General features: G+C 43.8%; 2 protein-coding genes across 2 annotated transcripts in view; one reads left to right on the forward strand and one right to left on the reverse strand.

Annotated features, from left to right (window-relative positions):
* The window catches only part of PRDM4 (PR/SET domain 4), a 28,647-nt gene extending 27,455 nt beyond the window's left edge, over positions 1–1,192 (reverse strand). The window contains exon 1 of the mRNA XM_040637424.1: positions 931–1,192. Within this exon, the coding sequence (XP_040493358.1) occupies positions 931–941 (11 nt within the window). The 5' untranslated portion in view covers positions 942–1,192. The remainder of the gene's footprint in view (positions 1–930) is intronic.
* A 16,833-nt stretch (positions 1,193–18,025) lies between these two features.
* On the forward strand, positions 18,026–18,544 carry ASCL4 (achaete-scute family bHLH transcription factor 4). Its single transcript, XM_040637063.1, has one exon. The coding sequence runs from the start codon at positions 18,026–18,028 to the stop codon at positions 18,542–18,544; it is 519 nt and encodes a 172-aa protein (XP_040492997.1).
* Positions 18,545–18,947: the final 403 nt, after the last annotated feature.

Here is an 18,947-nt window from a genome sequence, read left to right on the forward strand (position 1 = left end):
TACCCAGTATCTCACAGAAAGAAAGCAGATGAAGGGAATTTACAATATGATCCTCATTAAGACCTTCTCATTCTAAAGTGCAATTCTGTTCTACCTACCTTTCTCACAGGAGTTTCTGGGGAGCAATCTTGGAAGAAGGGCCAAAATCACTACACCAACCTCTCTCTTCTTCCCTACTCATTCCCGGTAAAATCATTTCTTTCACACTTCTACACTTTATGTGTGTGTTTCTAACTGACCTAGGAATAAACCACTTGCCAGTTGCTAATCTTAGGACTTTTTCTTAGAATCTTGTAACTTTTTCTTAGAATGACATATAAGAAGCTAACTGAAATGCAGCCACTTTGCCAAATGCAATGGACAGTTTCAGCAACTTCATTGAATTTGTTTTATCTTCCTCATCCTAAACATACAGCCTATGAAAGGGCCCCAAAAGAACAGCCAAATATAACTATATCTGGCATATTTCTGGACTGGCATGGTATCATTAAGTACTTGAAACAGCAGGAAATCTGCAAAACTAGTAACTTAATTTCTACCTGCAAAATTAAGAACTTCTCCACATTACCATCCGAGCCATAGGGTAACCAGCAAAATTCAAGGTGAAGCATGGTGATAAACTAAAAATACATCTGGAATCCAGATCAAGATATTAAATGCTCAAATAACTCAAAGGCATAGGGAAAATGTCAATGAGCCAAGAATCAATGTGTGGCTATTTGAACTATTCACATTTGGAGTAAATTTGGTTGAATGAGAGTATATTCAACCCAACTCTGGTTTCTTGATCCTTTTGGGACATAAATCCATTTGCAAGCCGTACCTGTAACCTTCCTCCCATGGCACCAAAACCAAACAAAGGCATTCTAAACTCATTTGCCAAATGTTTTCCAAAGATGTCACCTGAGCGGAACCCACCAAGCCACTCACCTGTGATGCATCTGCTTGGGGCCAAGTGTCAGAGAAAAGAACACACGGGTGGCGGGGAACCGGCATCAGGGATTGCGTTCCAGGGTCACGTGCTACCGCATCTTCCTTACAACCGCTGCACAAACACGGCCACTCGGCCCCGCGGCCGCCCGGGGCCGCCCAACTTCTCCCGAGGGCCGGCGGCCGCGCACCCTGCCGCGAGATGGGGCATGACGGGAGTCACCCGGGGCTTTTCCTCCAGAAGCTTCGGGAGGGGGGCTGCCCAACCTGGGAAGAGGGGAGGACAAGGGAGGTCACCAAAACGGGGAAGACGCAGTCCCCGTCCCCTCGCCACTGGAAAGCCCAGGCGCTGCGGACACCGCCTCCCAAGGGCGGCCGGCTGACTCGCCCGCCGGCGTGGGGCCACGCAGGCCCTGCCGCCCTCGCCCGCCCCGGCCGGGCCGTGCGCAGCCCACCTGCCGGCCGCGCGGGGGCGCGCGCACTGCCACCGCTTTGTTCCTCATCCGGGCAGAGCTCGCCTGGGCCCTCCCCGCCCGCTCGACCCCGCGCGGGGCCGCTGGCTAACGTTCCCGCCCGGCCCGGCCCAGCCCGCCGTCTCCTCAGGGCCGCACCCTCCAGGAGGCGCGTTTCCGGCTCCTCAGCCACTCGGGCCCTGCCGCTCCGCCCCTCGTGCGAGCGCCCCTCCCCGCCTTGGCCAGCTGGCGCAGCCTGCGTTCCGGCACCCCTCCCCCAGCCGAGCCCCTTCTACGCGTGCGCACCGCGGGGACCCGGGCCTGAGGGTGCCTGGCCGCGAGAGGCTCCGCTGGGAGCGCCGCGTCTCAGGCTGGCTAGATTGCGTCGAGCGCCGAGCTATCGACCCACCGTTGCTACGCAACCAGGGGCTACTGTGCAAGTAGCAAGTGGGTTCTGAGTCCCCTAAATCCTCAGACTCAAGGTTTCGGTCTTCTTAGCATTCTCCTACTAGGGACGCGTGGGTCCACGCAAGCCCCAAAGATTCGAAGTAAGGGACTTAGCCCAAAGATTTTGGCGCTGTTGCCCCGGAGGAATTGGGAGTCTATCTTGAATAGTTTTCACCTTATGTTACACCTGAAGGTTGCCCAGTTTCCCTGCTTCAAGTCATAAATGGTGGTGTGGGATTTGTACAAATTTTCTTCCCCTCATCTCTTTGCCCTTCTTCTCTCCTGTATGCCAAGCACTGTGCTAAACTCTAGGAATACTGAGATGGGATCATCTTTCTCTAAAGTCAAGTTTGTGAGGACTGGACATTAAAACTACAACAAACTGCCTGGTAAATTCCAGACACCAGCAGAACAGCAGAGACCCAGGAATTCCCCCTTTCATTCACAAAACAATTACTGAATTACGTCTCAAACATAGAAATACGAAATAACACATAGGTCTTGACCTTGAATATCTTGTAGTCCAGTGGTGAGTTTTGCAAATTCAATCCCAGGTAAACAGGCAAACGCACACACCGTGTTTTGGATGAGAGGTGAGGGTGGTGTTACCCTTCCCTCCTCATAAAAAGAAAGCACATTCCAGATGACGGAACTAATCACTGAACACTGACAGGTCATATTGGTTTTGCTCTCTTGTTGACAACAAATAGAAGTCAAGAAAGTTGTCATATTACAAGTAAATGAGACACAGTATTCCCTAAAATGCCAAATTCAAACCTGGGACCTAGAGAATAATGGTGTGTTTTATAAAACGCTGAATAATTTCACTACAGTTTTCCATTCCTATTCTTTTCGAACAACGTTATTAATTCCAGAGATGTAAAAATCATGTAAAAAAATCATGATTACATAGATTCACGTAAGACCTAAAACTGTAATAGTTAAAGAAGAAAATATAGGAGAAAATCTTTGTAACTTTGATAGGACATCAAGAACCACTACAAAATTTACAATTGAACTTCATCAAAATTAAAACTTTTTGTCTTCAAAAGACACTGTTGACAAAATGAAGTCAAGCCAGAAATGGGTATAAAATATTTGCAAAACAAATATCTGACAAAGGACTTTTATCTGGAATATATAAAGAACCCTTTAAATTCAATAATAAGGAGGCAAAGAACCCAAACTTTTTAAATGGGCAAAATACTTGAACAGCCACTTTACGAAAGAAGATACATGGGTGGCAATTAAGTACACAAAAGGATCAGCAACATAATTAGTTATTAGGGAAATGCAAATCAAAACACAATAAGGTAACACTACACACCTACTAGAGTGAGCAAAGGTTAAAAGACTAACAACAACAAGTGTTGGTGCAGATGCAGAACAATTGGAACCCTCCCACTTTGCTGGTGGGAATGCCAAATGCTACAGCCACTTTAGAAAACAGCTTAGCAATTTCTTATACCATACAATTCAGTAATTACATTCGTGGGTATCTACCCAAGAGAAAATAAAAACATATGTACAAAGACTTGTGCAAAATGCTCATAGAAACTGTATTTGTAATAGTGCAAAAATGTAAACAGCCCAACCGGAGAATGAATAAACAAATGGGAGCACATCTGCATAGTGGAATACCACGCGGCAATAAAAGGGAGCAAGCTAGCGACATCCCTAGTGTGGATGAATGTCATCTTTCATACACAAAAGAATTATATAAAATTCTAGAAAAGGCAAAACTATAGTAATAGAAAGCTGAGAAGTGATGGTCAGGAGTTGGGGATGAGTAGGAGAGATGAGATTGCCTACAAAGAGGCATGGGGAAACTTTTAGGTGTGATGAAAATCATCTTGATTCTGATAGTGGTTACACAATGGTATACATTTGTCAAAATTCATCGAACAGTACCCTTGAAATTGGTGAGTTTTACTGTATGTAAAAATCTTCAAAAAGTCAATTTAGAGTAGGTCACTGTATGCTCTCTCATCATTCTTAATCTTTATTGTAATTAGTTGGTTAATTTTCTGTCTTCCCAAGTAGAGTTTAAGTTTGGGGAACAAGATCCATGTCTATCTGATTTAATGCTATATGAGACGGCACAATACCTGACATATACTAGGTGTTCAACAAATATTTGATTAATAAGTGAAAGTCAAACTGGCATAATTCTAAACTATGCTTATTAACTCACAGATCACTTTTTTAAAGATTTTATTTATTTATTTATTTATTTATTTATTTGAGAGAGAGGCAGCAGAGTGAGAGAGAGAGAGAACACGGTGGGGGTGGGGGGGGAGAGGCAGAGGGAGAGGGAGAAGCAGGCTCCCCCTGATGCGGGGCTTGATCCCAGGACCCTGAGATCATGACCTGAGCCAAAGACAGCCGCTTCACCAACTGAGCCACCCAGGTGCCCTGTATATGGCGTTACTTGGAGACATACAGAGAAATGAACGCCCAAAGGTTGCCTAAGGAGCTGATTTAGGAGGACTCTACGGAGACACCAAGCGGCCAATAAAACAATAAAAGCAATGGGAGAGGGGCGCCTGGGTGGCTCAGTCGTTAAGCGTCTGCCTTTGGCTTAGGGCCTGATCCCAGGATCTTGAGATCGAGCCCCACACTGGGGTCCCTGCTCTGCTGGGAGCCTGCTTCTTCCTCTCCCACTCCCCTTGCTTGTGTTCCCTCTCTCACTGGCTGTTTCGCTCTCTGTCAAATAAATAAATAAAATCTTTTAAAAAATTAAAAAAATAAAAGCAATGGGAGAATTACTGACCAATCAGACACATAGAAATAAAGAGTGTAGCTGTTCCTTTAGGACCCAAGTATTCAAATGACTGTGAAACAGAGATGTTGGTTTGCAACCAAAGAGTGAACCTTAGAGATAAGTGTAGATAAGACAAACCAGATAACAACCATTCACATTTTTGCTGGATGGAAAATTATCTTCCAGCACTAAAGACACGGGCAAGAACGGGTAAATTGGGGCCTAATTTGGGCCGCTCAGGATATCTTTTTTTTTCTTCATTCGACCCTAATTAAGGTATAAAATCCTGCTTTTGATCTCTCATGTTAGGAAGAGTCTGGAAATAAGACTTTTTGTGGATAAACCTGTTCTTTGGCATTCTTGAAATTCTCCCCCTAAGCCTGGAACAATTATAATTTATTGCATCAATTCTAACTGACTTGTTTCTTTATAAAATATTTGCAGAAAGGCACGGGAAAACTAGAATTTATTCAATAAATATTTGTTGAGTACCTACTATATGCCAGGTATTGCTCTGGGCACTGGGGATACAGTAGTGAATTAAATGGGCAAAAAACCAAAACAAACAAACAAACAAAAAATGCCAGTCCCTACAGAGCTTACATTATAGTGGAGGAATAGATATAATAAACAAGTAGCTAATTAAAATATATAACATCCAGATGGCAATAAATACCATGAAAAAGTATGGCAGGGAAGAAAGTGCTCAAAGATAGGGCCTGCAATTTAAAATAGGATAGACAAGGAAATCACCATTGGAAAGGTGAAACTTGAACCAAGGAAGTGAGAGAGTGATTCATATGCACATCCGAAGAAGAGAGTTTTAGTCAGAGGTAAGGGAAAGTGCAAAGGTCCTGAGGCAGAAGAATGTCTGGCAGGTTTGAAGACTGGAAAGGAGGCCAATGACAGTAGAATTGTATATTCTAACACAGTAGCCATTAGCCACATGTGGTTATTGAACCTCTAAAATGTGCCTACTTCAAATTGTGGAATTATTTTAGGGCAAGAGAGTAAAATAGAGTGACTGTGTTAATGACTCCAGTTTGGCACTCCTCCGTGTAACCATGCCCTTTGCAAGGTGACTTTACAGTTCATCCCAGTATCACCTAGAGTTCTTTTCTTCTGCCCCTTGATTCTGAGTTGGCCATACTAGACTTTACTAGAGCTCAGCCTAAATCATTGCCCTTCAGGCTCAAGAACGAAACAAATACTTCTTGCCTTGAGCAACTGAGTCTTGGGGTAGTACTTGGTGGCCACTCTGAAGGAGGCTGCCTTCCTCTGATTTTCTGCTCAGAGCTTTGGAAACGTTGCACAGGTATGAAAGATTAAGCACCCGTATTTGCAACATTATTTCTTTAGGGTTAATGTCCAAGAACAGGCATACCTCATTTTATTGCACCCTGCTGATACTACAAATTTCAGTTTGTGGCAACCCTAGGTCACCCAGTCAATTGGTGCCATTTTTCTGACAGCATTTGCTCACTTTATGTCTCTGTGTCACATTTTGGTAATACCCTCAATATTTCAAAAGATTGGGGCACCTGGGTGACTCAGTCAGTTAAGCATCCGACTCTTGATTTCCACTCCGGTCATGATCTCAGGGTTGTGAGATTGAGCCCAATGTCACGCCCGGTGCTGCGCGTGGAACCTGCTTAAGATTCTCCCTCTCGTTCTGTTCCCTCCCCACCTCCTGTGCTTGCTTGTGCTCTCTCTCAAAATAATAATAATAATAATAATAAATTTTTAAGTTTTCATTATTATTATATTTGTTATGGTGACCTGTGATCTTTTTTTTTTTTTAAGTAAGCTAACATGCCCAGCATGGAGCCCAACATGGGCCTTGAACTTGCAACTCTGAGATCAACACCTGGGCTGAGATTAAGAGTTTGACGCTTAACCAACTGAGCCACCCAGGCGCCCTGATCAGTGATCTTTGATGCTACTACTGCAGGTTTTTTTGGTGCCACAAAGCTCACCCATGTAAGATGGCAAACTTAATAATTGTGTGAGTTCTGACTGCTCCACCAACTGGTTGTTCCCCCTTCTCTCTCCCTCCCCGTGGGCCTCCCTATTTTCTGAGACACAACAATATTGAAATTAGATGAATTAATAACCTCTAAGTGTTCAAGTGAACACTTTAAATCAAAAGCTAGAAACAATTCAACTTAGGAAGGCATGTCAAAAGCTGAGACAGGGCTGAAAGTGAGGCTTCTCGAGCCAAACAGTTAGCCAGGTTGTGAATGCAAAGGAAGAGTTTCTGGAGGAAAGTAAAAATGCTACTCTAGTGAACATACAAATGATAAGAAAGTGGAACAGCCTTATTGCTGATACGGAGAAAGTTGGAGTGGTCTGGATTGAAGATCAAACCAGCCACAACATCCCCTTAAGATAAAGCCTAACCCATGAACTTTACATCAAAAACTAGGGATGTACTGTATGGTGACTAACATAATATAATAAAAAAAGTATTAAAAATAAAAAAGATAAAGCCTAACCCAGAGCGAGGCCCTTGCCCTCTTCAATTCTGTGAAGGCTGAGAGAGGGGAGGCAGCTGCAGAAGAAAAGTTTGAAGCTAGAAGAGGTTGCTTTATGAAGTTGAAGGAGAGAAGGTGTCTCCATAACATACAAGTGCAAGGGGAAACAGCCAGGGCTGATGGAGAAGCTGCAGCAGGTGACCCGGAAGATCAAGCTAAGATCATTAAGGCTGCGCCAAACAACAGATTCCAGTGTAGATAAAACAGCCTTTTATGGGAAGAAGATGCCATCCGGGACTTTCAGAGCTAGAGAGGAGAAGTCAATGCCTGGCTTCAAAGCTTCAAAGGAGAGGCTGACTCTCTTGCTAGGGGCAAAGCAGCTGCTGACTTTAAGTTGAAGCCAGTGCTCATGTGCCAGTCCAAGAGTCCTAGGGAAGTTAAGAATGCTGCTCTTGGGGCACCTGGGGGGCTCAGTCGTTAAGCGTCTGCCTTCGGCTCAGGGCGTGATCCCGGAGTCCTGGGATCGAGCCCCGCATTGGGCTCCCTGCTCTGCTGGGAGCCTGCTTCTTCCTCTCCCACTCCCCCTGCTTGTGTTCCCTCTCTCGCTGGCTGTCTCTCTGTCAAATAAATAAAACCTTAAAAGAAAAAAAAAAAAAAGAATGCTGCTGAATCTACTCTGCCTGTGCTCTATGAAGGGAGCAACAAAGCATTGGTTTATAACACGGTGTACTGAATATATTAAGCCCACTGTTGAGAACTACTGCTTAGGGGGAAAAAAAGGCTCCTTTCAAAATATGACTGTTCATTGACAATGCACCTGGTCACCCAGGAGCTCTGATGGAGATGGGCAAACAGATTAATTTTGTTTTCATGCCTGCCAACACCACATCCATTCTGCAGCCCATGGGTCAAGGAGTAATTTCAACTTTCAATTCTTACTATTTAAGAAATACATTTTGGGGGTGCCTGGTGGCTCAGTCGGTTAAGCGTCTGATTCTTTGATCTCACCCCAGGTCTTGATCTCAGGGTCATGAGTTCAAGCCCCCTCCAGTGTGGAGCCTACTTGAAATTAAAAAAAAAAAAATACTTTTCATAAGGCGATAGCTACCATAAACAGTCATTCCTCTGATGGATCTGGAAAAAGTCAACTGAAACCTTCTGGAAAAGATTCACCATTCTAGATGCCATTAAGAACATTCCTGATTAATTAGAAGAGGTCAAAATAGCACTATGAACAGGAGTTTGGAAGAAGCTGATTCCAACCCTCATGGGTGACTTTGTGAGGTTCAAGACTGGAGTGGAGGAGGTCACTGCGGACGTGGTAGAAACAGCAAGAGAACTAGAATGAGAAGCGGAGCCTGAAGATGGGACTGGATTGCTGTAATCTCATGATAAAACTTGAACGGATGAGGAGATATTTCTTATGGATGAACAAAGACAGTGTCTGAGATGGAATCTACTCCTGAAGATGCTGTGAAGATTGTTGAACACGAAGGATTTAGAATATTACATCAACACACTTGATAAAGCAGCAGCAGGGTTTCGAGAGGATTGACACCAATTTTGAAAGAAATTCTACAATCCTATCAAACGACTTCACGTGCTATAGAGAAATCGTTCATGAAAAGAAGAGTCAATGTGGCATATTGCATTGTTGTCTTATTTTAAGAAATTGCCAGAGCCACCCCAACCTTCAGCAATCACCACCCTGATCAGTCAGCAGCCGTCCACATGGAGGCAAGACCCTCCAGCAGCAAAAAGAGGATAATTCACCGAGAGCTCAGATGATGGTTAGCATTTTTTTAGCAATAACATATTTTTTAAAAAGATTTCATTTATTTATTTTAGAGACACAGCAGGGGGAGGGGCAGAGGGAGAGGAAGAGAAAGAATCTCAAGCAGACTCCACACTGAGTGCAGAGCCTGACACTAGGCTCAATCTCATGACCCCGAGATCATGATCCCAGATGAAATCCCAGCTGAGTCGGACATCTCAACCCACGGAGCCACCCCAGGCGCCCTAGCATAATGTATTATTTACTTATTTTTTTAAAAGATTTTATTTATTTGAGAGAGAGAGAGAGCACAAGTGGGGAAAGGAGCAGAGGGACAGAGAGAAGCAGACTCACCACAGGGCAAGGGGTCCAACTTGGGCCTCGATCCCAGGATTCTGGGATCATGGCCTGAGCTGAAGGCAGATGCTTGACCGACTGAGCCACCCAGGCACCACAATAATGTATTTTTTAATTAAGGTATGTACATTGTTTTTTTTTTTTTTTTACATATGATGCTGTTTATTACACACTGAAAAGACTATAGTATAGGGGCACCTGGGTGGCTCAGTCAGTTAAGCGTCTGCCTTCAGCTCAGGTCATGATCCCAGGGTCCTGGGATCAAGCCCCACATCCAGCTCTCTGCTCAGCGGGGAGCCTGCTTCTCCCTCTCCCTCTGTCACTCCCCTTGCCTGTGCTCTCCTGCTCTCTCTCTCTGTCAAATAAATAAATGAAATCTTTAAAAAGAGAGAGAGAGAGACTGTAGTATAGGGTAAATGCAACATTTATATGCACTGAGAAAAATTCATCTGACTCGCTCTATTGTGATGTTCGCCTTATTGTGGTGGTCCGGAATTGATCTGCAATATCTCAGAGGTGTGCTGGACTTGGTTTCACTCCTCTACGAGGTGCAGAATGACTTATTTTCTAAATGTAGTGGGTGCACAACAAGAGCGGACATAATCCTGTGTGTTCTGTTAACTCTTGAGACCCCAGAAGTAGAATACATGTGTCACTGAATGAATTCAATTTCTTAGACTCGAAGGAACCATACTCATTTCAGTGGAGGAGGACCCAAGCTGTAACTGATGAAGGAACCCTGACTCTGCCTAGGCTTTGGAGTAAGACCCTTCAGGCTGAGTCTGAGAGAATTGAGAAATTGGGAGGAAAAGGTACAAATGTAGTGATCCGAAGGGGCATACACACCTCCATGTTTATAGCAGCAGTGTCCACAATAGCCAAACTATGGAAAGAACCCAGATGTCCACTGATAGATGAATGGATAAAGAAGATGTGGTGTATATATACAATGGAATATTACTCAGCCATCAAAAAATAAAATCTTGCCATTTGCAACGACATGGATGGAACTAGAGGGTATTACACTCAGCGAAATAAGTCAATCAGAGAAAGACAATTATCATATGGTCTCACTCGTATGTGGAATTTAAGAAATAAGGCAGAGGATCATAGGGGAAGAGAGGAAAAAATGAAACAAGATGAAATCAGAGAGGAAGACAAACCATAGAAGACTCTTAATCTTAGGAAACAAACTGAGGGTTGCTGAAGGGAGGGGGGTGAGGGGATGGGGCAAATGGGTGATGGACATTGGGGAGGGTGTGTGTTATTATGAGCACTGAGTGTTATATAAGACAGACCTGTACCCCTGAAACAAATAATATATTATATGTTAATTAATTGAATTTAAATTTTTAAAAAAGGTAGGGGGAGAAATTAGGAGGAATGATCTGTGGAGTTTAACCAAAGACTTTTTCATGTTGTTACCTTCAAATTTGAACCTCTAAGCTGAGGTTATTTAAACTTTGGGTTTTAACTTACAGCAATTTGATAATGGGAGGGGTATTTTTAAATTTACAGTATTCTTTCGTGATTATTTGATTACATAACCTCCAGCCAGCTATACTGGAACGGTCTTCATTAGAGAAAGGAAAAGAACCGGGAATGAGTTTTTAATCCTAGCCCACCAGGTTCTGGGGTTCATTTAACTAAAGTATCATTCTGATCTATTTTAGAGATTTTTATGGGGCAAAAACTAGACTGTGATTCTAGGATGATACACAAAGGAAGAGTAGTTGCCGTTGAAGGAGGGTGGAAACTGGGGGAGGGGATTGGTAAGAACATTAGTAATGGCCTCCAAAAATTCCAACAGTAATGATAAAATAAATTTTAAAAGTAACTGAAAATTTATCTCTAAAGAAGTTCCATGTGGCTTTTAAGATGGGTTTTTACTAAATCTTCAAGGAATAGATAATTTCTACCTTTTACAAATGGTTCCAGAGCCTAGAAATAGATAGACAGCTACTCAGTTTATTTTTAAGAGTTTGAAATAATCGTAGTACCAGAAAAGGAGAGTACAAGAAATTAAAACTAGGAACCAATGCAACTTGGGACTTTGGAAACAACATTTCTAAATGAAATATTAACAAGTTGAATCAAGCAGTGTACTAAAAGAATTATGACTTCATAGAAAGGTTCAATCCCAGGAATGCAAGACAGCTCAACTACAGCAAATCTATGATCACATTTCACTGCAATACTAAATTAAAGAAGAAAATATACGTGATTATTTTCATAGATGCATTTGATAAAACTTAATAGCCATTAAATACTAATAATACCCTTAACAAACTAAGAGTAGGAGAAAATGTCCTTAATTCAATAAAGAATATCTCATCCATGGTGGAATATTAGAAGCTTTCCCGTAAAAAATGCAAGGATGTCAGCTACTCCTGGCACAATTAGCATTGTACTGGGTATCTTAGGCAGTGAAATTTAATAAGGAAAATAAATGAGTTACATTGAAAGGAAGAAACAAAACTATCATTGTTAGTAGACAATATGATTATAGTTATGAAATCCTAGAAAATTGGAGCGCCTGGGTGGCTCAGTCAGTTAAGTGTTTGCCTTTGTGTCAGGTCATGATCTCAGGGTCCTGGGATCAAGTCCCACATCCAGGCTCCCTGCTCAGCGGGGAGTCTGCTTCTCCCTCTCCCTCTGCTGCTCTCTCTCTCTCTCTCTCAAATAAACGAATAAAATCTTTAAAAAAAAATCCTAGAAAATCATTTTTAGAAAATAACTATTAGAACTATCTTGAGCTAGGTATTATTTCACAAGTGAAACATTTGTCAACACTCACTGAATTGTATATATAATATAAGTACATTTCACTCCATGTAGATTTTCTCTCAATTAACAGCCAGTAGGACTAAAAAGACGTCAGTGAAATGACTGGATTAAAGATTAATGTGCATTAAATCAATAGCTTCAAAAACTAGAAAAAATTTCTATTCACAATAGCAACCAGACCTATGAAACGTCTTGAAATAAACGTAAGAGACATGTTAGAAAACACATAATTTCTTAGTGTACTAAGAAATCTGTGAAAACCTCATTAAAGGGCAAGAAAAAAAAAAAAAGACCCGAATGAATGAATTCTTCTAGGTCTGTACAGGAGAGATTCAATGTTTCAAAAACTCAACTCTCTCTCCAAATCCATCCATATATTTAACACAATCCCAATTAGAATCCCAAATTTTGTTTGTTTCTTTACAGAAATTAAAAGTGCATGTTACCTTCTCTGCTCTTCTCCAAATTTAGACGTCCTTGTTCAGGAATTGATCCTCCAAATGACTTGTGCAGTCAGCCATCCGATCTCCAAGCCCTGAGTTTGGTGCCTTTCTCTAACTCATACCAAAGTGCCAGACACAGGCAAGGAAAAGCCCTTGCAAAACTTGCGGCAGGAAAAGGCAGCCTTATAGAAGAGAGAAAAGACAAAAAGCCACAAGGAAAGGATGAATATATTTGACTACAGCAAAATGTTACATTGTTGTATGACAAAAGACTGCAGAGACAAGGTTAACATGCAAAGAGTGTTTGAGAAGGACAGAAAAGCTAGGAATAAATTGTACCTAAATGTTTGCGGTTCTTTAAATCTTGCTGTAAATTATCTTTCAAATAGAATGGAATGGTGAGGGTAAAGGATTCATGAAGGTTTCACCCTTCTGCATGACAATTTGACCTTCAATTAACTTTCTGTTTTCTGGTCCTCTGAAACCTGATAAAGATAGAATGTCAGCTATGTCATTAGGCAACCTTACTTGTATTAAAGCAATTACCTGATTGGTTGATGGCGTCTGGCACAACTATAAATACCTGATGGGGGAGTGTAGCTTTGGGCTTCACTGAGTGGGAAGACTCTTCTTGGCCCCTGGTAGGGTCCCTGGAAGCTATGCCTGTGGGGTCGTTCCAAGAACGACCTGGCTCCTAAGGGGTAGGAGGGGCATGAGACTGGCTCATGAGGGGAATGAGACTTCTAAGTCAGGACACGTGGGTCTGATGTGAGTCTTCTTTGCACGCACCTGAGCTGTTACTTGGCTACAGGGGTGTTGGGAGAAGCACCTGTGTAGATTGCCGCCCAGAGAATTGCAAGGACTCCCGGGAAGGTGGAATGCCTAGTTCAGCCCTGCTCCAAGCATCGTTCTTGATCTATATCCCTCCCAGTGAATCTGACACCTAATGTGGCCCCCAGTAGTCTTACTGAGTCTTAGTATTTAGTTGTACCCCAAAGACCTCGGGGAGATGTTGCACATGGTAATATACCTTATACCTGAGCGAGGTAGAAAAGGACTAACTGAATAGAATAGAATCATATGATTTATTCAGTTTGAAATTTGGTTATCTACACCGGTGAGAAATCTTATTTCTACCATGGGTTGTAACATATGTTTTCCTGTTTCCCCTTATGGCAGCTGATGCAAGAAGCAGATATGGGGACAGACAGATACGTATACCTGTGGGCCACCAGCCTGGGAAACCAAAATCTATAATGGGATATCAAACATTTTGGAAGAAGAGCCCATCTAAAGTCTTCATCTCACATGTTTCAAGCAGCTGATGAGGGAACTTGTCTGAGTTTTAGAGGTGGAGGTCTTCCTTAGCCTCAGATATATCTTTGAATCTACTGACCCCGGTCTTCAGTGAATCCCCCTTTCCCCTTTTACAAGCAGATCCAAAAAGGACAACTAAACCTAGTCCCAAGTATCCCTGGAAGTTTAGTGTATCTGTCACTTGTTCTAGACATAATCTGTAACGTATCTAGACCTGATCCAGATGGGAGACATCTTTAAAGTTGGAGAAAACATTTGTTTGGGTCCAAACTGCCCGGAGAAATCAGAAGTCAGATCTCTCTTTTTTTTTTTAATCTCTTATGTGACAAGAACGCGGCCCCTCCCCACTTCACATTATGTAACAAAACAATGCTTCTCTCACTGAAGAAGCTACTTACTCCTAATGCCCTTGCACTTTTAAGAAGCATAAGACTAGGGGCGCCTGGGTGGCACAGCGGTTAAGCGTCTGCCTTTGGCTCAGGGCATGATCCTGGTGTTCTGAGATCGAGCCCCACATCAGGCTCCTCTGCTAGGAGCCTGCTTCTTCCTCTCCCACTACCCCTGCTTGTGTTCCCTCTCTCGCTGGCTGTCTCTATCTCTGTCAACTAAATAAATAAAATCTTAAAAAAAAAAAAAAAAAAGAAGCATAAGACTAGCAACATCCTTTGTAACCATGTAGCTATCTCATAACATTACTTGGACGCTATAAAAAGACCACTAGAGAACCAGGATCTGACCATTTCTGATGAGTCTTAGTAGAAAACAAAACAAAAGTCTTGTAGATATTTACTCCTCAGAGACAGAATTGATAAGGAGCCAGAAAACCTGGCCCAGGACCTTTACATTATAATGATAAATCTATTGGTTTGGGTCAAATGAGGTTATCATTTGAATTGTCTGTATATTTTGTCTTATTATTTTAAACCTCACTAGATTAAAAAATACAAAAGTGATATGTGCCTTTTGTAACAAATTAAGCAATAGAGAGATCTATAAATAAAAATGAACAATATTCCCTCTCCCCAATGCCACCTTTTTAAGGCAGCCAATGACAGAAACTTACTGTGTGTCTTTCCGCTTCCTTCCCTGTGTTCACATTAACACATATAAAGACATATGGATCCTGTAGAATAGCTTGTTTTAAATTCACACTGCAGGGGCGCCTGGGTGGCACAGTGGTTAAGCATCTGCCTTTGGCTCAGGGCGTGATCCCAGCGTTAGGGGATCGAGCCCCACATCAGGCTCCTCTGCTAGGAGCCTGTTTCTTCCTCTCCCACTCCCCCTGCCTGTGTTCCCTCTCTCGCTGGCTGTCTCTATCTCTGTCAAATAAATAAACAAAATCTTTTTAAAAATAAATAATTAAATAAAGAAATAAAGAAATTCACACTGCAGTTCTGCAAGTTATTACATCTAGCTCTAACTCATTATTTTTAATAACAGCATGATATTCTTAAAGTATTAGCCCTCTATTGATGTGTTCTTTTCTCTATCGATAGGCGTCCTTTTTTACCTTTTAAAAATCACTACAAACGATCCTGCAGGAGATAATGTTGTACATATAAACTCACACTGGTGCATGTATCTATGTAGGAGCTCTGGGTCAAAGGACATGTGACATACACTATTCATTTTAATAGTTACGTTCCCAAAAGCTTGTAGTGATTTATGTTTCTGCCCCTTCCCCAAATTCCTGCCTGCTCTGGATGTTAGCAATTTTTACATTTTCCAATCTGAGGATGAAAAATGGTATCTCTCTCTCTCTCTTTTTATTTATTTATTTATTTATTTATTTATTTTTAAAAGATTTTATTTATTCATTTGAGAGAGAGAGAGACAGCCAGTGAGAGAGGGAACACAAGCAGGGGGAGTAGGAGAGGAAGAAGCAGGCTCCTAGCAGAGGAGCCTGATGTGGGGCTCCATCCCAGAACGCCGGGATCATGCCCTGAGCCAAAGGCAGATGCTTAAAGACTGAGCCACCCAGGCGCCCCTCTTTCTCTCTTTTTAAACATTTTATTTATGTATTTGAGGGAGAGAGAGAAAAAGAGAGCATGGGTGGGAGAGGGGCAGAGGTTGAGGGAGAAGCAGACTCCCCACTGAGCAGGGAGCCTGAGGTGGGGCTCAATCCCAGGACCCCAAGATCATGACCCGAGCCAAAGGCAGATGCTTAACCCACCAAGCCACGCAGGCACCCAGAAAAATGGTATCTCTTATCTGTTCTCCCTTTCCCCCCTCTCCAGTCTGCAGATACAGGGATGTTTTTGACAAACAAAATCTTACTTTGTCACCTTTCTGCTTAAAACACCTCATTTATTTCCCATCACTCTTAGAACAAAGGCCAAAATCCTTAACATGGCCCAAAGCACCTGTGGTCTAATAGTCTTTCTTTCTTTCTTTCTTTCTTTTAAAGATTTTATTTATTTATTTGACAGAGATAGAGACAGCCAGTGAGAGAGGGAACACAAGCAGGGGGAGTGGGAGAGGAAGAAGCTGGCTCATAGCGGAGGAGCCTGATGTGGGGCTCGATCCCGTAATGCCGGGATCACGCCCTGAGCCGAAGGCAGACGCTTAACCGCTGTGCCACCCAGGCGCCCCTCTAATAGTCTTTCTACCTCTCTGGTTGGCTTGTCTCCCAACTGGAAGGGCTTGCTCTGGATTGTTCTCAACTCTACTGAGAAGTCAAGGTGACACCGTAGGTTGTTTGCTGGTAAAAGCCTCATAGGGAGTTTTTCAAATGTGACTAACTTATGCCTAAAAGGAATAATTATTTCTATTTTATTTGCCTTGATGGAGGTGTTTTTCCAGTTGCTTCCGGCAGATCATTTAGAGTAAACAGGCAAGCGTAGCACTTGTCAAAAAACATGTCAGGGCGACACCCTGGCTCCCGAGGAATAGGTAGAAAGTCTGATCATAAATGTCGGGGGTTTTGCTTTTCGTTTTTAAATTGGACTCTTAAAAGCAGAAGCTGCCTTTAATGTGCTGGGTTTGCAGAACAAGAAATCTGATTTTCAGTGTGATAACACATTTTTTGACATTAACCCGTACTGCTGGATTTTTCATGACACTTTCATCTTCAAAGCCTTTCACCAACACGGATGGATTAATTATTCTTTTTTTTTTTTTTTTTTTGTGGTGTGTTAAAAAGACAAGTCTTCAAAGCCATCATCCTTTATCCCTGGAACTGGGGCTCTTCACCTTTCAAATGCTGCTTTCCTGCCCCCAAGGGAGAAAATAAATTGCATCTTTAAGACAAAAAGAAGAATACAATAGAAATACACTTTTTGCACTATGGAAAAATGGTTTATATCCTGGGTGGGATTAGGAGAGGTCGGGAAGCAGTGTTTAACCTGTGTTTACAGTAAGCACTGTGAGAAATAACTGGCTAAAAGTGTTTGTTACTGTTCAACCTTTTGATGTGCTCTTAAAAAGTAGCACACACACGAAACGTCCTGCGTTTCACATAAGCAGGAGCGTAGTACTCGGACCCTTACATCCGTTGCTAAGGTATGTCCCTTTCCTCTTCTCTTCGAAAAATGTCTAATTGGGTTTTTAAAAGATTGGGTTTTGGAGAAGAAAACCCTCAAGCGTCCCCTGAGGTTCCCCCTTTGCTTGACACATCTTATAACCACAAGGGAGCAGTCTTTCCTTTGATGAGGTCTTCCCTCCACCTCCACAGAAATGGAAGGGCAGGGTAAGTTTGCAAACAGTCTGAAAGCTCTTTCCATTAGCCCTGGACGCCGGAAACCACAAAGGGCAGTCAAGTTTTGATTTTCAAGGAGAAAGCCTCTGGTAAACTTTCGCTCAGCCGCCAGGTCTGTGGGTTCCTGGGAGGGGCTCTTTTGAAACCTTGAAGATTCCTCCACTCTTGAAGACCCAGAGCGGTGGATTACAGTAATTGAAAAGCTTGGGTGATTTTGAAAGATTACTCTGTTTGGTGTGAGCTCACATTTCCAGGCTAAGGGACCGAGCAGAGGCACCCCTTTTGTTATCTGTTGAAATAAGAAGATCAGAGGGGGAAGACAGGGTTTGAAGTGTGGATTAGGGGGTCCTAAATCTTTGCCTATCACCCCGTCTGGATCTTTATAAATGATCGAGGAGTGCAATGAATTTAAGGAATCATGCATAGGTTCCCTGAAGCCTGTCCTGGAACCAGAAACTTCTTTAAAGACAGACGAGCTGTGCCAGACTGTCTGAATGGACCAGCATCTACGCTTCGAAGATTTTAAGTCTCATCTTCTAAGAGATTAGTCTCTTGGGTCGATCTGTTTGCTTTTCGGCGAGGGATGGAGAAGCGTAAACCGGCCGGCCTGCTGCCCCTGCCGTACCACCTCCGCACAGTGCCCCTGGACCTGCCGGGGACCCTGCCCCGCCTCCCCCTCAGGGACCCCCTGCGGGTCTCCCGGCGTCTGGACGCCGCGTGCAGGGCGCGGGCGCCCGGGGGCTGCGCCGCGAGGCCGCCCTGCCTGCCCCTGCCGCTGGAGTGCGCCTTCGAGCCCGCCTTCCTCCGCAGGCGCAACGAGCGCGAGCGGCAGCGGGTGCGGTGCGTGAACGAGGGCTACGCGCGCCTGCGAGACCACCTGCCCCGCGAGCTGGCGGACAGGCGGCTCAGCAAGGTGGAGACGCTCCGCGCCGCCATCGGCTACATCAAGCACCTCCAGGAGCTGCTGGAGCGCCACGCCCGGGGGCCGGAGGAACCCGCCGGCGCCCGCCCCCCGCGCGCGGCCGAGTGCAACAGCGACGGCGAGTCCAAGGCCTCGTCGGCGCCTTCGCCCTGCAGCGAGCGGGAGGAGGCGGGCAGCTAGCGCTCGCCGGCCCCGGCCCCAACCCCTCCCGCCCGCCGCGCTGCCCGCGCCCCAGGAGTCTGGCCGAAGAGTCTCTCCCGGGGTGGTTTGCATTTTTGATCTGGGGTTTTTGTTTTTTTTTTTCCTCCAGGACTAAATCTTAGGAAAAAGAAATGCATGTTTTACGGAGGGAAAGTGTGTCTTAACTTTCTGGTTGCCCTCCTCCCCCCCGCCCCCCTTATTGGTTATGCGCCTGCAAACTCAAAGGTGCTTATTACGGAAACTCTTCCACGGTACCTCTCAAATGCACACCGTACCGGATTCTGGGCACCTCATTCTAAAAACGAGTATTCTAAAAACTCAGAGGGCGGCAACAACAGGAATTTCCCACAGCCCGCGGTGTGGGTACCTTATGTTCGTGAAT

This window comes from Ursus maritimus, unplaced genomic scaffold, assembly GCF_017311325.1.
Source record: "Ursus maritimus isolate PB19 unplaced genomic scaffold, ASM1731132v1 scaffold_21, whole genome shotgun sequence".
Taxonomy (NCBI): Eukaryota; Metazoa; Chordata; class Mammalia; order Carnivora; family Ursidae; genus Ursus; species Ursus maritimus.

Coding starts and splice junctions, on each gene's coding strand:
- ASCL4 (XM_040637063.1), top strand. CDS start 18,026: ATGGAGAAGCGTAAACCGGCCGGCCTGCTGCCCCTGCCGTACCACCTC.